The sequence below is a fragment of the Poromitra crassiceps genome, assembly GCF_964638095.1.
Source record: "Poromitra crassiceps genome assembly, chromosome: 11".
NCBI lineage: Eukaryota > Metazoa > Chordata > Actinopteri > Beryciformes > Melamphaidae > Poromitra > Poromitra crassiceps.
This window is the reverse complement of record NC_139643.1, coordinates 51,538,735-51,551,907: the sequence shown is the minus strand read 5'-3', so window position 1 is coordinate 51,551,907 and position 13,173 is coordinate 51,538,735. Positions and strand designations below refer to the sequence as shown.

The window sequence follows — 13,173 nt, the reverse complement described above, 5'->3', positions numbered from 1 at the left end:
ACTGGTTCTCAAACTGTTCCACTGGTTCTCAAACTGTCCCAGTGCTTCTCAAACTTTTCCAGTGGTTCTCAAACTTTATCAGCCGTTCCCAAACGTATAGACACAGACACAGACATTTCTAGCTATAGTCTGGAGGTTAAAAAGTCCGTACAGACTTATCATGGGTGTGAGGACCATCAACTCATTGTAAACACCAGCAAAACAGAAGAGATGATTTCTGAGCCAGGGCATGGGGATCATTCTCTACTGGTCCACAAGGTCCATATTGCTCCAGTTAGATGCCTGTTGTCTCTGCTCCTCCAGGGGGCGCGCTGTGGGGAAGGCCTGCGCTTTAGGAACGTCTCATGCTTTGTGTGGGACGGCTCGGGCCCGGGCGAGGGCTCAGCCCGGGCTGAGGACAGCCTGGTGGAGGACGAGCTGTGTGGAGACCTGGAGCCCCTAGTGGATGGAGACAGACACATCATCCTGCAGGAGGGATGCACCGTCCCCTGTCCAGGTACGTCACCCGCCTGGGGTACCAATACTGTAGCAAGCCCCCAACCTCCGCTTCTGAAAAATGAAGACAACGCAGAAGTACCAAAAACTGCACTTCCTCAAATCACCACTTGAGGCTGGCTCCATAAACGAGTGAATCCCCTTATACCCCCATGTTAAAATGCCTGACTTTACAGCAGAAAGAAACATGTTTACAGCCTGGTACGGGGGGAAAAACGGTTTTGGTCTCTGTAGCTAATTTCCCCGTTCATGACCCATGGTGGCTACGTCTATTCACCTTATGTAGAAGAGACTAACAGGAAGGAACTGAGAAACTCACACGAAGTGTAAACACAATCAGAAGTTCCGATTGCGTTTACACTTCCTGTGACTCATAAACCTAGTCTGACTCATGTGAGTCAAAATAGGTTTGACCAGGTGAGTCAGAATAGTTTGAGCAGGTAAAACAGCCGGCGTTTTGAACAGGAAGTCGTGACACAATGGGTCAAGTGGGCGGGGCTACATAAGGTGAATATATTTTATACAGTCTATGATTTCAATAGGTTTCACTTCATTCATGCCAGTATGACTTCTTTCAAGAAATCATAAAACAATTAAGAAAATCTGGAAATGAGAAACTTTCTCCAAGTAAATGTCCTGAAACCAGTTAAATTCTCCTGAGGGGAAAAAAGATTAAAAATAAAGGCAACTTTGTTGAAATGGGTAAAATGATCTGCCAGTGCAGTAAAATTATTTCACTAAGGAAATCCTAAATTAACTTTGATAAGTCTGGGTACAAAATAACTTCACGAGTCTGTTCGTTTCTGCAGTGCATTACATATTTATGAGTGTTTGTTTTTCCACTTAGTGATGCTTGTATGCAGCGCCCTCTACTGCTTCATGAAACAATCATGACAATCTGCTTATCATCAGTCCCATACATACCTGTGTCAGTGTATCAGCTGTTAAGTCCATACATACCTGTGTCAGTGTATCAGCTGTTAAGTCCATACATACCTGTGTCAGTGTATCAGCTGTTAAGTCCATACATACCTGTGTCAGTGTATCAGCTGTTAAGTCCATACATACCTGTGTCAGTGTATCAGCTGTTAAGTCCATACATACCTGTGTCAGTGTATCAGCTGTTAAGTCCATACATACCTGTGTCAGTGTATCAGCTGTTAAGTCCATACATACCTGTGTCAGTGTATCAGCTGTTAAGTCCATACATACCTGTGTCAGTGTATCAGCTGTTAAGTCCATACATACCTGTGTCAGTGTATCAGCTGTTAAGTCCATACATACCTGTGTCAGTGTATCAGCTGTTAAGTCCATACATACCTGTGTCAGTGTATCAGCTGTTAAGTCCATACATACCTGTGTCAGTGTATCAGCTGTTAAGTCCCATACATACCTGTGTCAGTGTATCAGCTGTTAAGTCCATACATACCTGTGTCAGTGTATCAGCTGTTAAGTCCCATACATACCTGTGTCAGTGTATCAGCTGTTAAGTCCCATACATACCTGTGTCAGTGTATCAGCTGTTAAGTCCATACATACCTGTGTCAGTGTATCAGCTGTTAAGTCCATACATACCTGTGTCAGTGTATCAGCTGTTAAGTCCATACATACCTGTGTCAGTGTATCAGCTGTTAAGTCCATACATACCTGTGTCAGTGTATCAGCTGTTAAGTCCATACATACCTGTGTCAGTGTATCAGCTGTTAAGTCCATACATACCTGTGTCAGTGTATCAGCTGTTAAGTCCATACATACCTGTGTCAGTGTATCAGCTGTTAAGTCCCATACATACCTGTGTCAGTGTACCAGCTGTTGGAAAAAGGAGAAGTGGGGACCGCACTCGAATGCAATACAAAGTTTTAATGTACTTTGGCACAGAACGTTTTCAGCCGTCCGGCCATCATCAGTGTGCTTGCTGGAATGGTGTACAAACAGGCCTTGAATAGGCAGTGAGGCAACATGAATGATCAGGTGGTAAACCTTGACAGGTGACAATCATCAGTCATCAGCACCTAATTAGGTGATTGGGAGTCAAGCTCCAGCTTGTTCAGCATATACACATGTGACATGTCTATGTCACAGAAAACATTATCAATATGTTCACAATTCACATTAAAACAATAACCTGCTTATGCAAATCAATTATAGCTCACTTGCATCAGGTTGTTTAGACCGTTCATAAATCAGTGTAGGCTAATCATTGACAAAAAAATTGTTTCCAAACAATAAGAGAGTTGTTTTTGGAGCAGACAGTGCAGGGGATGAAATAAAGAATGTAGCCTACTACTTTGAGCCGGTACACAGCAAGCAAGCAGAGTATCCACTGTTAGCTAGGTCAGATAACGTTATCGTCGACAATGACGAGCACTTTCTTGTAAAACATACCTGGACTCCAACAAAGAAAGCTTCAAATAGTTTTCTCTCCTCCGAGTTGCGCTCGAGCCACAACGTCAATAAGACCCGCAGACGTTAACGTAATTCCCTGGAATGCGATACTTAACGAGCCACTTACATGGCGTTGCATTCTCAGACATTGCCGTTTGCTTTTATTTGGTATGTTACATACAATTGGCTAAATTATTAGTTAATTCAGAGTTAGATATTAGATATAGATAGAGTTAGAGTTAGAGCCAGAAGTTTTGATACGGCCACACAACCGGGTCAAATGGGCGTGGCTACATAAGGTGAATAGAGTACTGCAGGAATGAGTCTGGAAGTAGCACTGCCGGTTCATAGGTGTGAAAGGCAATGGGATTTTTGTTTATGGGGATTTCGGTTAAATGCAGGAAATAAGGTCTGTGTTTAACGAAACGGGGCTCCGCCTGGTGGTCTGCCTTTTTCTTTTTCTTTTTTTTTACAGACAACAGTTTTTACAATACATATTAACCCTGAGCAGTTGCCGGATTGGGCCGATTTTTGGAAATATTGCGATATTTGGGAAATATCACAATTTTGAACATTTACTTTCAGAGGCTGCAGCAGGCTCAGTTTTAAAGCCAGAGTGAAGTTTCTGGTATCATATGAAACTAGAAGACTTAAGGAATCGATTTGTACCAACCATGTCATGCTAGTTTGTCAGGAAGGCAGCTAAATCACACTCGGAATTTAGGCAAAATGTTGGCGAGGGGGAAAAAAACATTTTCAAAGGGGTCCTCTTTTTCGCGGGTGTATCAGCCCGTAATCATCAAGTCAATTGGCTTAGCAGTGGACACAAGGTGAAAGAGGGCACAGGGTTCCTCACATCGTCTGAGTTCTGAAAACACGAACAGGCACCGAGCCAAATATCTGTTATCATATCAGCGCCTTTTGCTGCTCTCTTCATAATTGTGATCTAATAATCTATTGTATAATTGTAAATAGTTTTTTTGCATGATGAATTAATTATGTAGAAATGTGCTCACATCAGCCTTGCCATTACATTACAATGGAAGCAGTAACTGACCTATTGAAGAGAGAATGTTCTCTGCTGAGAATATCCTGCTTCTAGGCGGATGGAGAGTCATGGAAAATAGGTCTGGGCTTCGCTGGAAAATATCTGAGAGGTTTTAATTTTGATCGCATCTCAATGTATGCTGACCTTTCCCCAACCACAAATTCACTCACTTCCAATGAGTGTGGAGTGAAGATGACATTTGAACATCAAATATCTCCTTATATAACCTGCATGTGCTTATATTATTTTATATTTAAGCAATATCACATGAGAGGGAGTGCGGTTGTTGGCTAATATTGGCACTGCTGTGATTCGGTCGCGAAGATAATCACAGCAGTGCCAATATTAGACAACAACAGCACGACCTCGAGTGTGATATTGCTTTTATACAACAGTTCTATTTAACAAAGCTGATTAAAAAAATGACAAAAAGCTGAGAAAATATATGATTTCTGTATTTATTCCTCCGCCAACAAAAATAGTCCCCTCAGCTTTCTGCTTTGCTGAAAATGTAGCCTAATCAGCCTAATTAACTGCAGGCTGTCTACTTTACTACTGTCTACTCTACAGCTGTGAAGCATTTTGTTGATTAGAGCAGCTGTGAAGCGGAGTGATCTACACACAGTGAAGCGCCAGTGCATTATCATGAAATAACGGCACTGGTAGGATCCCTCTTGTCCAATCAAATTGCTCGGCCGGAACTACCGGTTGTATAATTATATTTATATTATGATGAGTGCATTGATTTTAAATATATAAGATATGAATAATGTTCTTCGTGTTGAGTTGCAAATGGGTTAGGGTTAAAAAATGAATGTACTAATGAATTTGAAGACTTAAGACACACCACTTGATAATATACAGTAGGGCCCTGATTGGCCAGCAATAGAGAGCCGCAGTAACGAGTCCGGAAATCATCGATGCTAACAGCCCTGGTTCAACACAGTTTTCGCCTATGGGAGTTTTGAATGGGTTTTTGGCGCGATGCTTCTAATAAGCTCTCTGGGCAACGCTGGCTTAATCAAACGCGAACCAGATGGTAGTAACATCATCTTCACACATGAAGACCACTTTTATGAGTTTTGAAGCTTTTATGTGCCGTTAAAAGGACGGCTAGCTAGCAAACGGCTAAATGAGACTACACTTTTGAGTCGATGGGGATATATACGTCAATAACGTCACCACTTCAAAGGGCGAACACGGAAATTCTCTTTCCCTCACCTGGTTCAGCCCCGTTCAGCGCGGGGTAATCAGTGCACACATCAACAACAGTCCAGGTTGAGTGCTGACGTGACGTGGAAGCCTATGCGACAGTGTGTAGTTCTGGATTAGCTTAGCTCGAGCATTTTACTTCTAGGGCTCGCATTTACGCTTCAAAACTCATGAAAGTGGTCCTCATGTGTGAAGATTATCCCGCTGAACCTTGGTTCGCGTTTGATTAAACTTGCGTTGCCCAGAGACCTTATTTGAAGCATCGCGCCAAAAACCCATTCAAAAATCCCATAGACAGAAACACTGTTGAACCAGGAAGTTCGGGACTTCCGCATTCAGCCTACAAAAATACGTCATCCCTGCGGCTCTCTATACCAGCTTTTCTATTTAAATGAAGCAAACATGGTGATTGGAGGCTTTCCATAGGAACAACAGTTATGCCAACTGCCCCAGCCCAAGTCCAGCTGTGATTGGTGGACAGGAATTGCATGTGAAGAATTATGGATCTTCGAAAATGCAGTAACTTTAAAGTGATAATCTCAAAGATGTTCACCTACACATGTAAATAAATGTGCGTTAAGTCAGTGTCTATCGCCGACTGATTTAACAGTGGGAGTTGAAGGTGATTGAGCCATTGATTTGCATTTTCAGTATTGCAGCATTTATATGTGTTGACAACGTAATGCAACAGTTTGGATCTCACCTGCAATTACCGCTCATCGCCCTAGGTGTCGCCAAAGACGACAAAACGGAAATCTTTGAGATTATAACTTTAAATTCAACCTCTCCAAGCAAATTCATTTTATTTGATGAAAGTGGAATAATCATGTGTGTAACTCTATGTGTTGTGTAGGAGAGTGCTACCTGACGGACTGGACGGTGTGGAGCCCGTGCCAGCTGAGCTGTGTGAGCGGGGCCGACCTGGGTTTCGGCTCGGTCCAGGTCCGGTCCCGAGCCGTGCTGGCCCAGGAGCCAGAGAACCTGCTGCAGTGTCCTGAACAGGAGCTGGAGGCCCGGCCGTGTACAGGTCCGTCTGACAGAGTCCTGCTACTGGGAGAGAACATTACAACTTCAGCTCTCAAATTAAAAGAAGCATAATTTTACAATGTGCAGAGCAGTAAGTGGCGCTGTTTTGTGTAAGCCTACATACAATTAGCCTTCAACTACAGCCTGCAGCCATCTTCATTTGGTGCGGGGGCCATGATAGGTCCCTGACAGGTCCTTGACAGATGAAACAAATAGAACACAGAAACTTAACTTAAAGGGATAGTTAAATTTTTCAAAGATCCCCGGCCTAGCCACTCCCCCTAACCGCCCCTCGAACCCGAACTCTCTACCACCTTCCCATCCATAGCTACGGCTCCTATTCCCTTGCCCCGCCCCTTTCATTGCCCTGTGGCCTGTGGGCGCCCCCTGTGTGGCCCGCGATGGAATAGATTTTTTTTTTTTTTTTACAGTGCATCTGAACGCAACATGCAAGATACCCGCTGAATAAGTGTCCAAATGTTCATGTCATTCTGGCCAATACTCACACTTCTGTTATAGCATTTCAGTCTGGAATATGGAATATCTTTCAATAATCTATGATTTAGCTGCTAAATTATCAAATACCGCCGTCTGCTCGCTATCCAGGCACTTATGTATGTACTTAACCTAACTAACTTAACCTAACTAACTATCCGGTGTGCACAACATTGTCAGACTAAACTCCGGCTGACACCCCAAAAACCTACAATCCGCTACAGACAAATGTGTATTGTTTGTTTATTAACTCATTGAGTGCCAGCCACTTTTGGAGAACGGACGCTCCCAGTGCCAGAGTTTTCAGAGCGTTTTCAGTGATTTCTCGAGGCCCACAGAATATTGTGTGATATTACTATGTAAACACCGAACACGCACAAAGAACGAGCTGGCTCTATTGTATCATCAGCAAAAAAAAGTTTATTGATACCATTTTCCGTTCTTTAGTTATGAGCCGGAGAAGATAGGTCGTTTTGAGCAAATACAGGCGTTTCAAATTATTAGCTGAGATATTCCGCCTTTTGTGAAATGAAGCATTTCAAGCACATTCACTGAGTCTGAAGATAATATTTTCTGATATAGTGACGTGGTGTAGTTGTGTGATGCCCTGCGTGCCCCACCCCCCTCTCCCCCCCTCCCCCCCTCAGCTGCAAACTCCTCCCCACACTAACACACAGCCAACACGCACCCACTCTATTTTCGGAGAGCTCCGTTTTTGTTCCCAGTGCGATACGGAAATGCCAAACCGGACTGCAGGGGAAGGTTTGGCCCTTCGGCGTCGGGTGCTGCCTTTCTGGTGGCTAATCGTGTGGATAAACTATGCAGACAGACAGACAGAGGCAGAGGGGGGGCTCAGTTGTGTGCGCGGATTGACTGCTGTTCGCAGCCGTCAGCTGCAGACAGAGCAATCTATATGGCTCTGGCTGCAGCATGAGCGGTTTCTCTTTGATCACGGGGGTTTTTCCAGCTGTTTTCCGGACCTTTCTCTAATCTGGAGAGCACTGTCGCCACCTAATGAGTCCGTAAAATAGGTTATACACCTTCAATAGCTCCCATATTGGTACAGGAGATGCCTGAGGCTTTGATCCACGTCCCACCGTCAAAAAACGCATTTGACGTCGATCGACGTCCTTGGCACTCTACGTCACTATTTACTTTGACGTCGATCGACGTCCTTGGTACTCAATGAGTTAACTGGCCCCTGGCCTTCTATCATTTCACGAAAGTGGCCCCCGGGCAAAGCAAGTTTGAGTATCCCTGCCCTCCAGTATAAGCTGGACTCTGTATGCTGGCTAATGCAGTTTGACCACACGTCTCCCCACAGAGGGCCAGTGTTTTGAATACACGTGGCATACTGGAGCATGGAGAGGCTCGTCCCGCCAGGTGTGGTGTCAGCGCTCAGACGGGCTCAATGTCACAGGTAAGCCTCATGCACCTGAGTCTCCACCACGACCCACCACAAGTCTCTCAATGTTCCTCCACACAGGGTATCCACAGGGTCTGGAAAAGTATTCAAAGTTGGTAAATCAATTGAGGGAAAATGAAGGCCCTTAAAAAGTCTTAATTGCCATTTGATGAGGTATTATATTTTGTAGCTATTGTGCTGATTGTGTTAAAGCTACGAGCAACATTTTCACTTGTTATGAAACAGTCTAAATGTAATAGTGATGCCTCACATCTTACCTATAACAGCAGATGAGACCAAAGCTGAGTGAATGGGCGAGTAGTGATGTAAAAAGAAGAATGACACAACGGTTATAAATTAATGTTTAAAGTCACTAGACACTGTGTATCATAGTGCCTTGAGATTTGTCACTGGTTGTAAACGGCTTACCCACCATTGTACTTTGTACGAAAAAGTTGAATGGCCATCTCTGTATGTACGCAGGCGTACACACTGGCTGAGTTTTATTTATAAAACTCTCCTTGGGCTTGTCCCGTCTTATTTACGGACATATCTGTCCAGAAGCCACAGCCACTATGGCCTACGTTCACAGGATTATTTCCAGTTGACTGCTCCGCATCCTCGCACCAAGTGGGGAGAAAGAGCTTTTAAATACGCTGCACCCTTAGCTTGGAATACCCTTCAGAAGGATTTAAAATGGCCAGAATTGGTCTCCCATGCTGAGTTTGGCGGGATCCTGAAGGACATGGAACGTGAGACCATTGGTCAATGTCTTTATGTCTTTGCAACTAGATTTGTAGAATCACATTTTATATTATTGTATTGCTGTATTTTGTATGTTTCTATGTACTGTTGACATGTTGTGCTGCCTTCTTGGCCAGGTCACCTTTGTGAAAGAGATCATTGATCTCAATGGGTTTTAACCTGGTTAAATAAAGGACAAATAAATAAAAAATATTTAAGCAATATCACATGAGAGGGAGTGCGGTTGTTGGCTAATATTGGCACTGCTGTGATTCGGTCGCAGGCACGAGGCCGCAGGCCGAGTGCCGAAGATAATCACAGCAGTGCCAATATTAGACAACAACAGCACGACCTCGAGTGTGATATTGCTTTTATACAACAGTTCTATTAAACAAAGCTGATTAAAAAAATTACAAAAAGCTGAGAAAATATATGATTTCTGTATTTATTCCTCCGCCAACAAAAATAGTCCCCTCAGCTTTCTGCTTTGCTGAAAATGTAGCCTAATCAGCCTAATTAACTGCAGGCTGTCTACTTTACTACTGTCTACTCTACAGCTGTGAAGCGTTTTGTTGATTAGGGCAGCTGTGAAGCGGAGTGATCTACACACAGTGAAGCGCCAGTGCATTATCATGAAATATCGGCACTCGTAGGATCCCTCTTGTCCAATCAAATTGCTCGGCCGGAACTACCTGTTGTATAAAATAACAATAATAATATGATAACTTTGGCCAGGCACATTTTGGGAGAGCAGTGGCCACACCTGCTGCAGGCAATTACCCCGTTATCAATCACAGTCCAACTGGGACATTCCACATGTGGCTCCGCCCCAATCCAACCATAAATGGTCAATGTAAATGACCACATGATGCATATAAATGAGCCTGATTATCAATGGCACAGGGGAATTGCATGCAGGTGTGCACACAGTCACTGTAGGTTAGTCATACAGGTGTGCACACAGTCACTGGGTAGGTTAGTCATACAGGTGTGCACACAGTCACTGTAGGTTAGTCATACAGGTGTGCACACAGTCACTGGGTAGGTTAGTCATGCTATGAGTTCATCCTTATTCACCTTATTCTTTGCCCACACATGGACGCTTCCGCATTACGTCATTTTGTAATAGTATTTCCGTTTTGACTTGCCAAAAACTCCGCAGGCAAGATGGCTGCGCACACTCCGCTCCTAAAGTGACAAAATTACTCCCCCATAAACTAACATATCTTGGCCAATACGTATGTAACATACAAAATAAAACAACCCGTAATATCTTAATTTTATGTAGAATGCAGAGGACATGTAACTGTTTAGTTAAACTTGCATTCCAGGAATATTGTGCTCTTAAGATGACGTTAGTGGAGTCGAGGCTGTTGCGTCCTGAAACCCACTAGCGTAACCTATGTGCGATTCGAAATAACGCATCCGAGATAGAAACGTTATGAATATAGCCACGTTATAAACAACAAACTAACGCTGGTGATCCGTATGGAAACAGTGTTACTCGAAATGGTTAAAAGTTATTATCAATTTGGTCATTCAGTGGCATTTTACTGCCATATAACATAACTAACTAGTGGCTAACCACAGAAGCCACAGAAGGCAACAGCGCTGAACCGGAAGGACAAATACGTTTGTGTTGAACGCGGAAGAGAGAAAAAGTTGGCGTGGTGAATAAGGTGAATAGGGATCCTACGCACAGTTTGATCAGTGAGAGCCCAGGTCTTGTGTTGTGGGTGGTAAGGTGATGACGTGGAGAAGAGGATTTAAAAGCCCGTCTCCAGTCACAGATCTCTGTCCCAGCGTTCCCTGACAGCACGGAGCAGGAGGCTGTGGGCAGAGGAATCCAAGTTGAATCCCAGTGTCCACCATCACACATCAGCTTTAGGCTCGTTAGCACCTCGTCATTTCTCGGCACTAAGGCCATGTTCACACTAGGAGGCCAAATCCGATTTGTGAACTTTAATGACCTATTAATGATTCTATCCAGAATTGGTTTTATGAGTCTGGACACTCCAAATCTGATTTGTGTCACTTGTCCCAAACCACATATGGAGGTAGTTTCCAATCTGCTTTCGACTGATGTGTCTTCAGTGTGGTGATCACCCAAATCAGATTTGTGGCAGTGCGGACACTCTCCCAAATCAGATTTGGGAAACCAATCAAGATAATGACTTTAGCAACAAATGGGATTTGCCTGTAGTGTGAACATGGCCTAAGAGGTACCGGTCCAGTGCATCGGTTCATGCTGGTGCTGTCTGCAGGAACGAACCCCATCGTCCTGGCATCTGCTTTTATTTACAGCTCCTGCTCTGTGCAGGCCTAGAGCCATGCCTGATCTCTGGGTTAGGTGAGCATGATGCAACCATGACTTTATTAATAATAAGCCAACAATGAATGTCATGGCATCCAATACTCCAGATGGCGTTCCTACTTCAGGCAGCTGTGATTGGCAGACGTTGCGTTGTGTGTATTTCCTTGTTGTAGATGTATCCTCACAAGCCGTAGCTTCCCCCCTCATGCATATTCACACTTAACTCTGCTCCCCGAGCGTGCCACCTAATAAATATTCAACAACCTCTGATATTTATTTCTTCTTCTTCTTCTGTCACACATGCATTCCTGCAAATGTCTCTGCTGGCTGCATCATTGTCAGTTGTATCCTCAGTGGGAATATTTCACACCTTACCCTACATAGCCTGCCTCCTACAACACAATGACAACTGGAGCCGTGAGCGTCATAGTCAAATTGAATAGAAAGTAGTGGAAAGAGAGGCATAAATAGTAGGTCAGTCTATTCCCCTCTCTACTGTAAATAGTCTCCTTGTTAGAAGTGTATTGATTTACTCGAGTGTGGTGAGAATGAAAGCGCGGGAGGAGAAAACAGCTCCCCCTCCTTTTGCCTCCAGGCACTGCATTCAATAGTAGTGATAAGACAAGCAGATCCTCCCGTGGGATCTCTCTTCAGAAGATGCCAGGCCAGGACGCCTCAGTATGAATCAAACCTGCATGCAAACTCCCACTCTCCCCAGTCTGTCTCACTCTCCCCAGTCTGTCTGGGGATTTGAGCAGAATTTTTAGTACTTTTCACACTGAGCTAATTATCAAATTATTCCGGCATCACAAAATGCACAGCAAGTATCACTGTAACGAGCTGAGGTTTGGTGAGTGTTGTCTTCTAGAGAGAGAGGAGGAGGAGGAGAGAGAGAGAGGAGGAGGAGGAGAGAGAGAGAGGAGGAGGAGGAGGAGAGAGAGAGAGAGAGAGAGAGAGAGAGAGAGGAGGAGGAGGAGGAGGAGGAGAGAGAGAGAGGTGTAGAGAGAGAGGATTAGAGAGAGAGAGAGAGAGAGAGAGAAGGGTAGAGAGAGGATTAGAGAGAGAGAAGGGTAGAGAGAGGAGTAGAGAGAGGGAGAGGGAGGAGTAGAGAGAGGGAGAGAGAGGGAGAGAGAGAGGAGTAGAGAGAGGGAGAGAGGAGTAGAGAGAGAGGAGTCTGAATAGATTCCAGTCAACAATAGTCTTCTATTATATTCTATCTTATCACATTCCATTTCATTTTCTTTTCTCTTCCTCTTTGAATATCTTTAGATTTTGTGATTTATGTTACTGGGTAACAAAATGTCTTGTTTTCTGTTTTTGATTCTTTGCTAATGTATGCTTTGGCAATGTAAGATGCACCTTATGCCAATAAAGCCCTTTGAATTGAATTGAATTGAGAGAGAGAGAGAGAGACAGAGGAGTAGAGAGAGGGGTAGAGAGAGAGAGAGAGAGAGAGAGAGAGAGAGAGAGAGAGAGAGAGAGAGAGAGAGAGAGAGAGAGAGAGAGAGAGAGAGAGAGAGAGAGAGAGAGGAGTAGAGTAGAGAGAGGGGTAGAGAGAGAGAGGGGTAGAGAGAGAGAGAGAGAGGTGTAGATGCTATAAGCCTGGTTGCCTCCAGCACACCAAACTGTAGAAGCAGAACAAAAGCAGCGAGGAATCTAGGCCACATGTCCAGATTCCAATTAGTGTGTTTTTGGGGACAGTGTAAAAAGTAAAGTAAAGGATCTCATGGTTGAGGCTTCCTCCTTGTATTCATAGTATTCTCATGATGTCACATGCATTTCCCACCAATATGGCGCTTTACAATACACACAGTTCATTGGCTGTTTTTTGTCATTTGATTGTAATCAGCTGTTAATTGAATCACCTGTTATTGTCCTACCAAGATGGCCGTGTGATGATGTAACAGAATACTATGTATTGTAAAGTCACTATCAGCGTTTCACCTTCACCGTGCAGGGGGATGTCCGGTGACAGCCACGCCCATTTCTGACCGATCATGTGACCCGCCGTGCACCAAGCCACGCTCCCTGTGCACAGAGGTGAGTCTG

The 13,173-nt window shown here is 44.1% G+C and overlaps 1 protein-coding gene across 1 annotated transcript in view; it reads left to right on the top strand.

Annotated features, from left to right (window-relative positions):
• The window catches only part of thsd7aa (thrombospondin, type I, domain containing 7Aa), a gene marked incomplete at both ends in the record, with an annotated part of 165,192 nt that overhangs the window by 142,336 nt on the left and 9,683 nt on the right, over positions 1 to 13,173 (top strand). The window contains 4 exons of the mRNA XM_083646090.1: positions 304 to 496; positions 5,994 to 6,167; positions 7,986 to 8,081; positions 13,082 to 13,164. Of these exons, the coding sequence (XP_083502216.1) occupies positions 304 to 496; positions 5,994 to 6,167; positions 7,986 to 8,081; positions 13,082 to 13,164 (546 nt within the window). The remainder of the gene's footprint in view (positions 1 to 303; positions 497 to 5,993; positions 6,168 to 7,985; positions 8,082 to 13,081; positions 13,165 to 13,173) is intronic.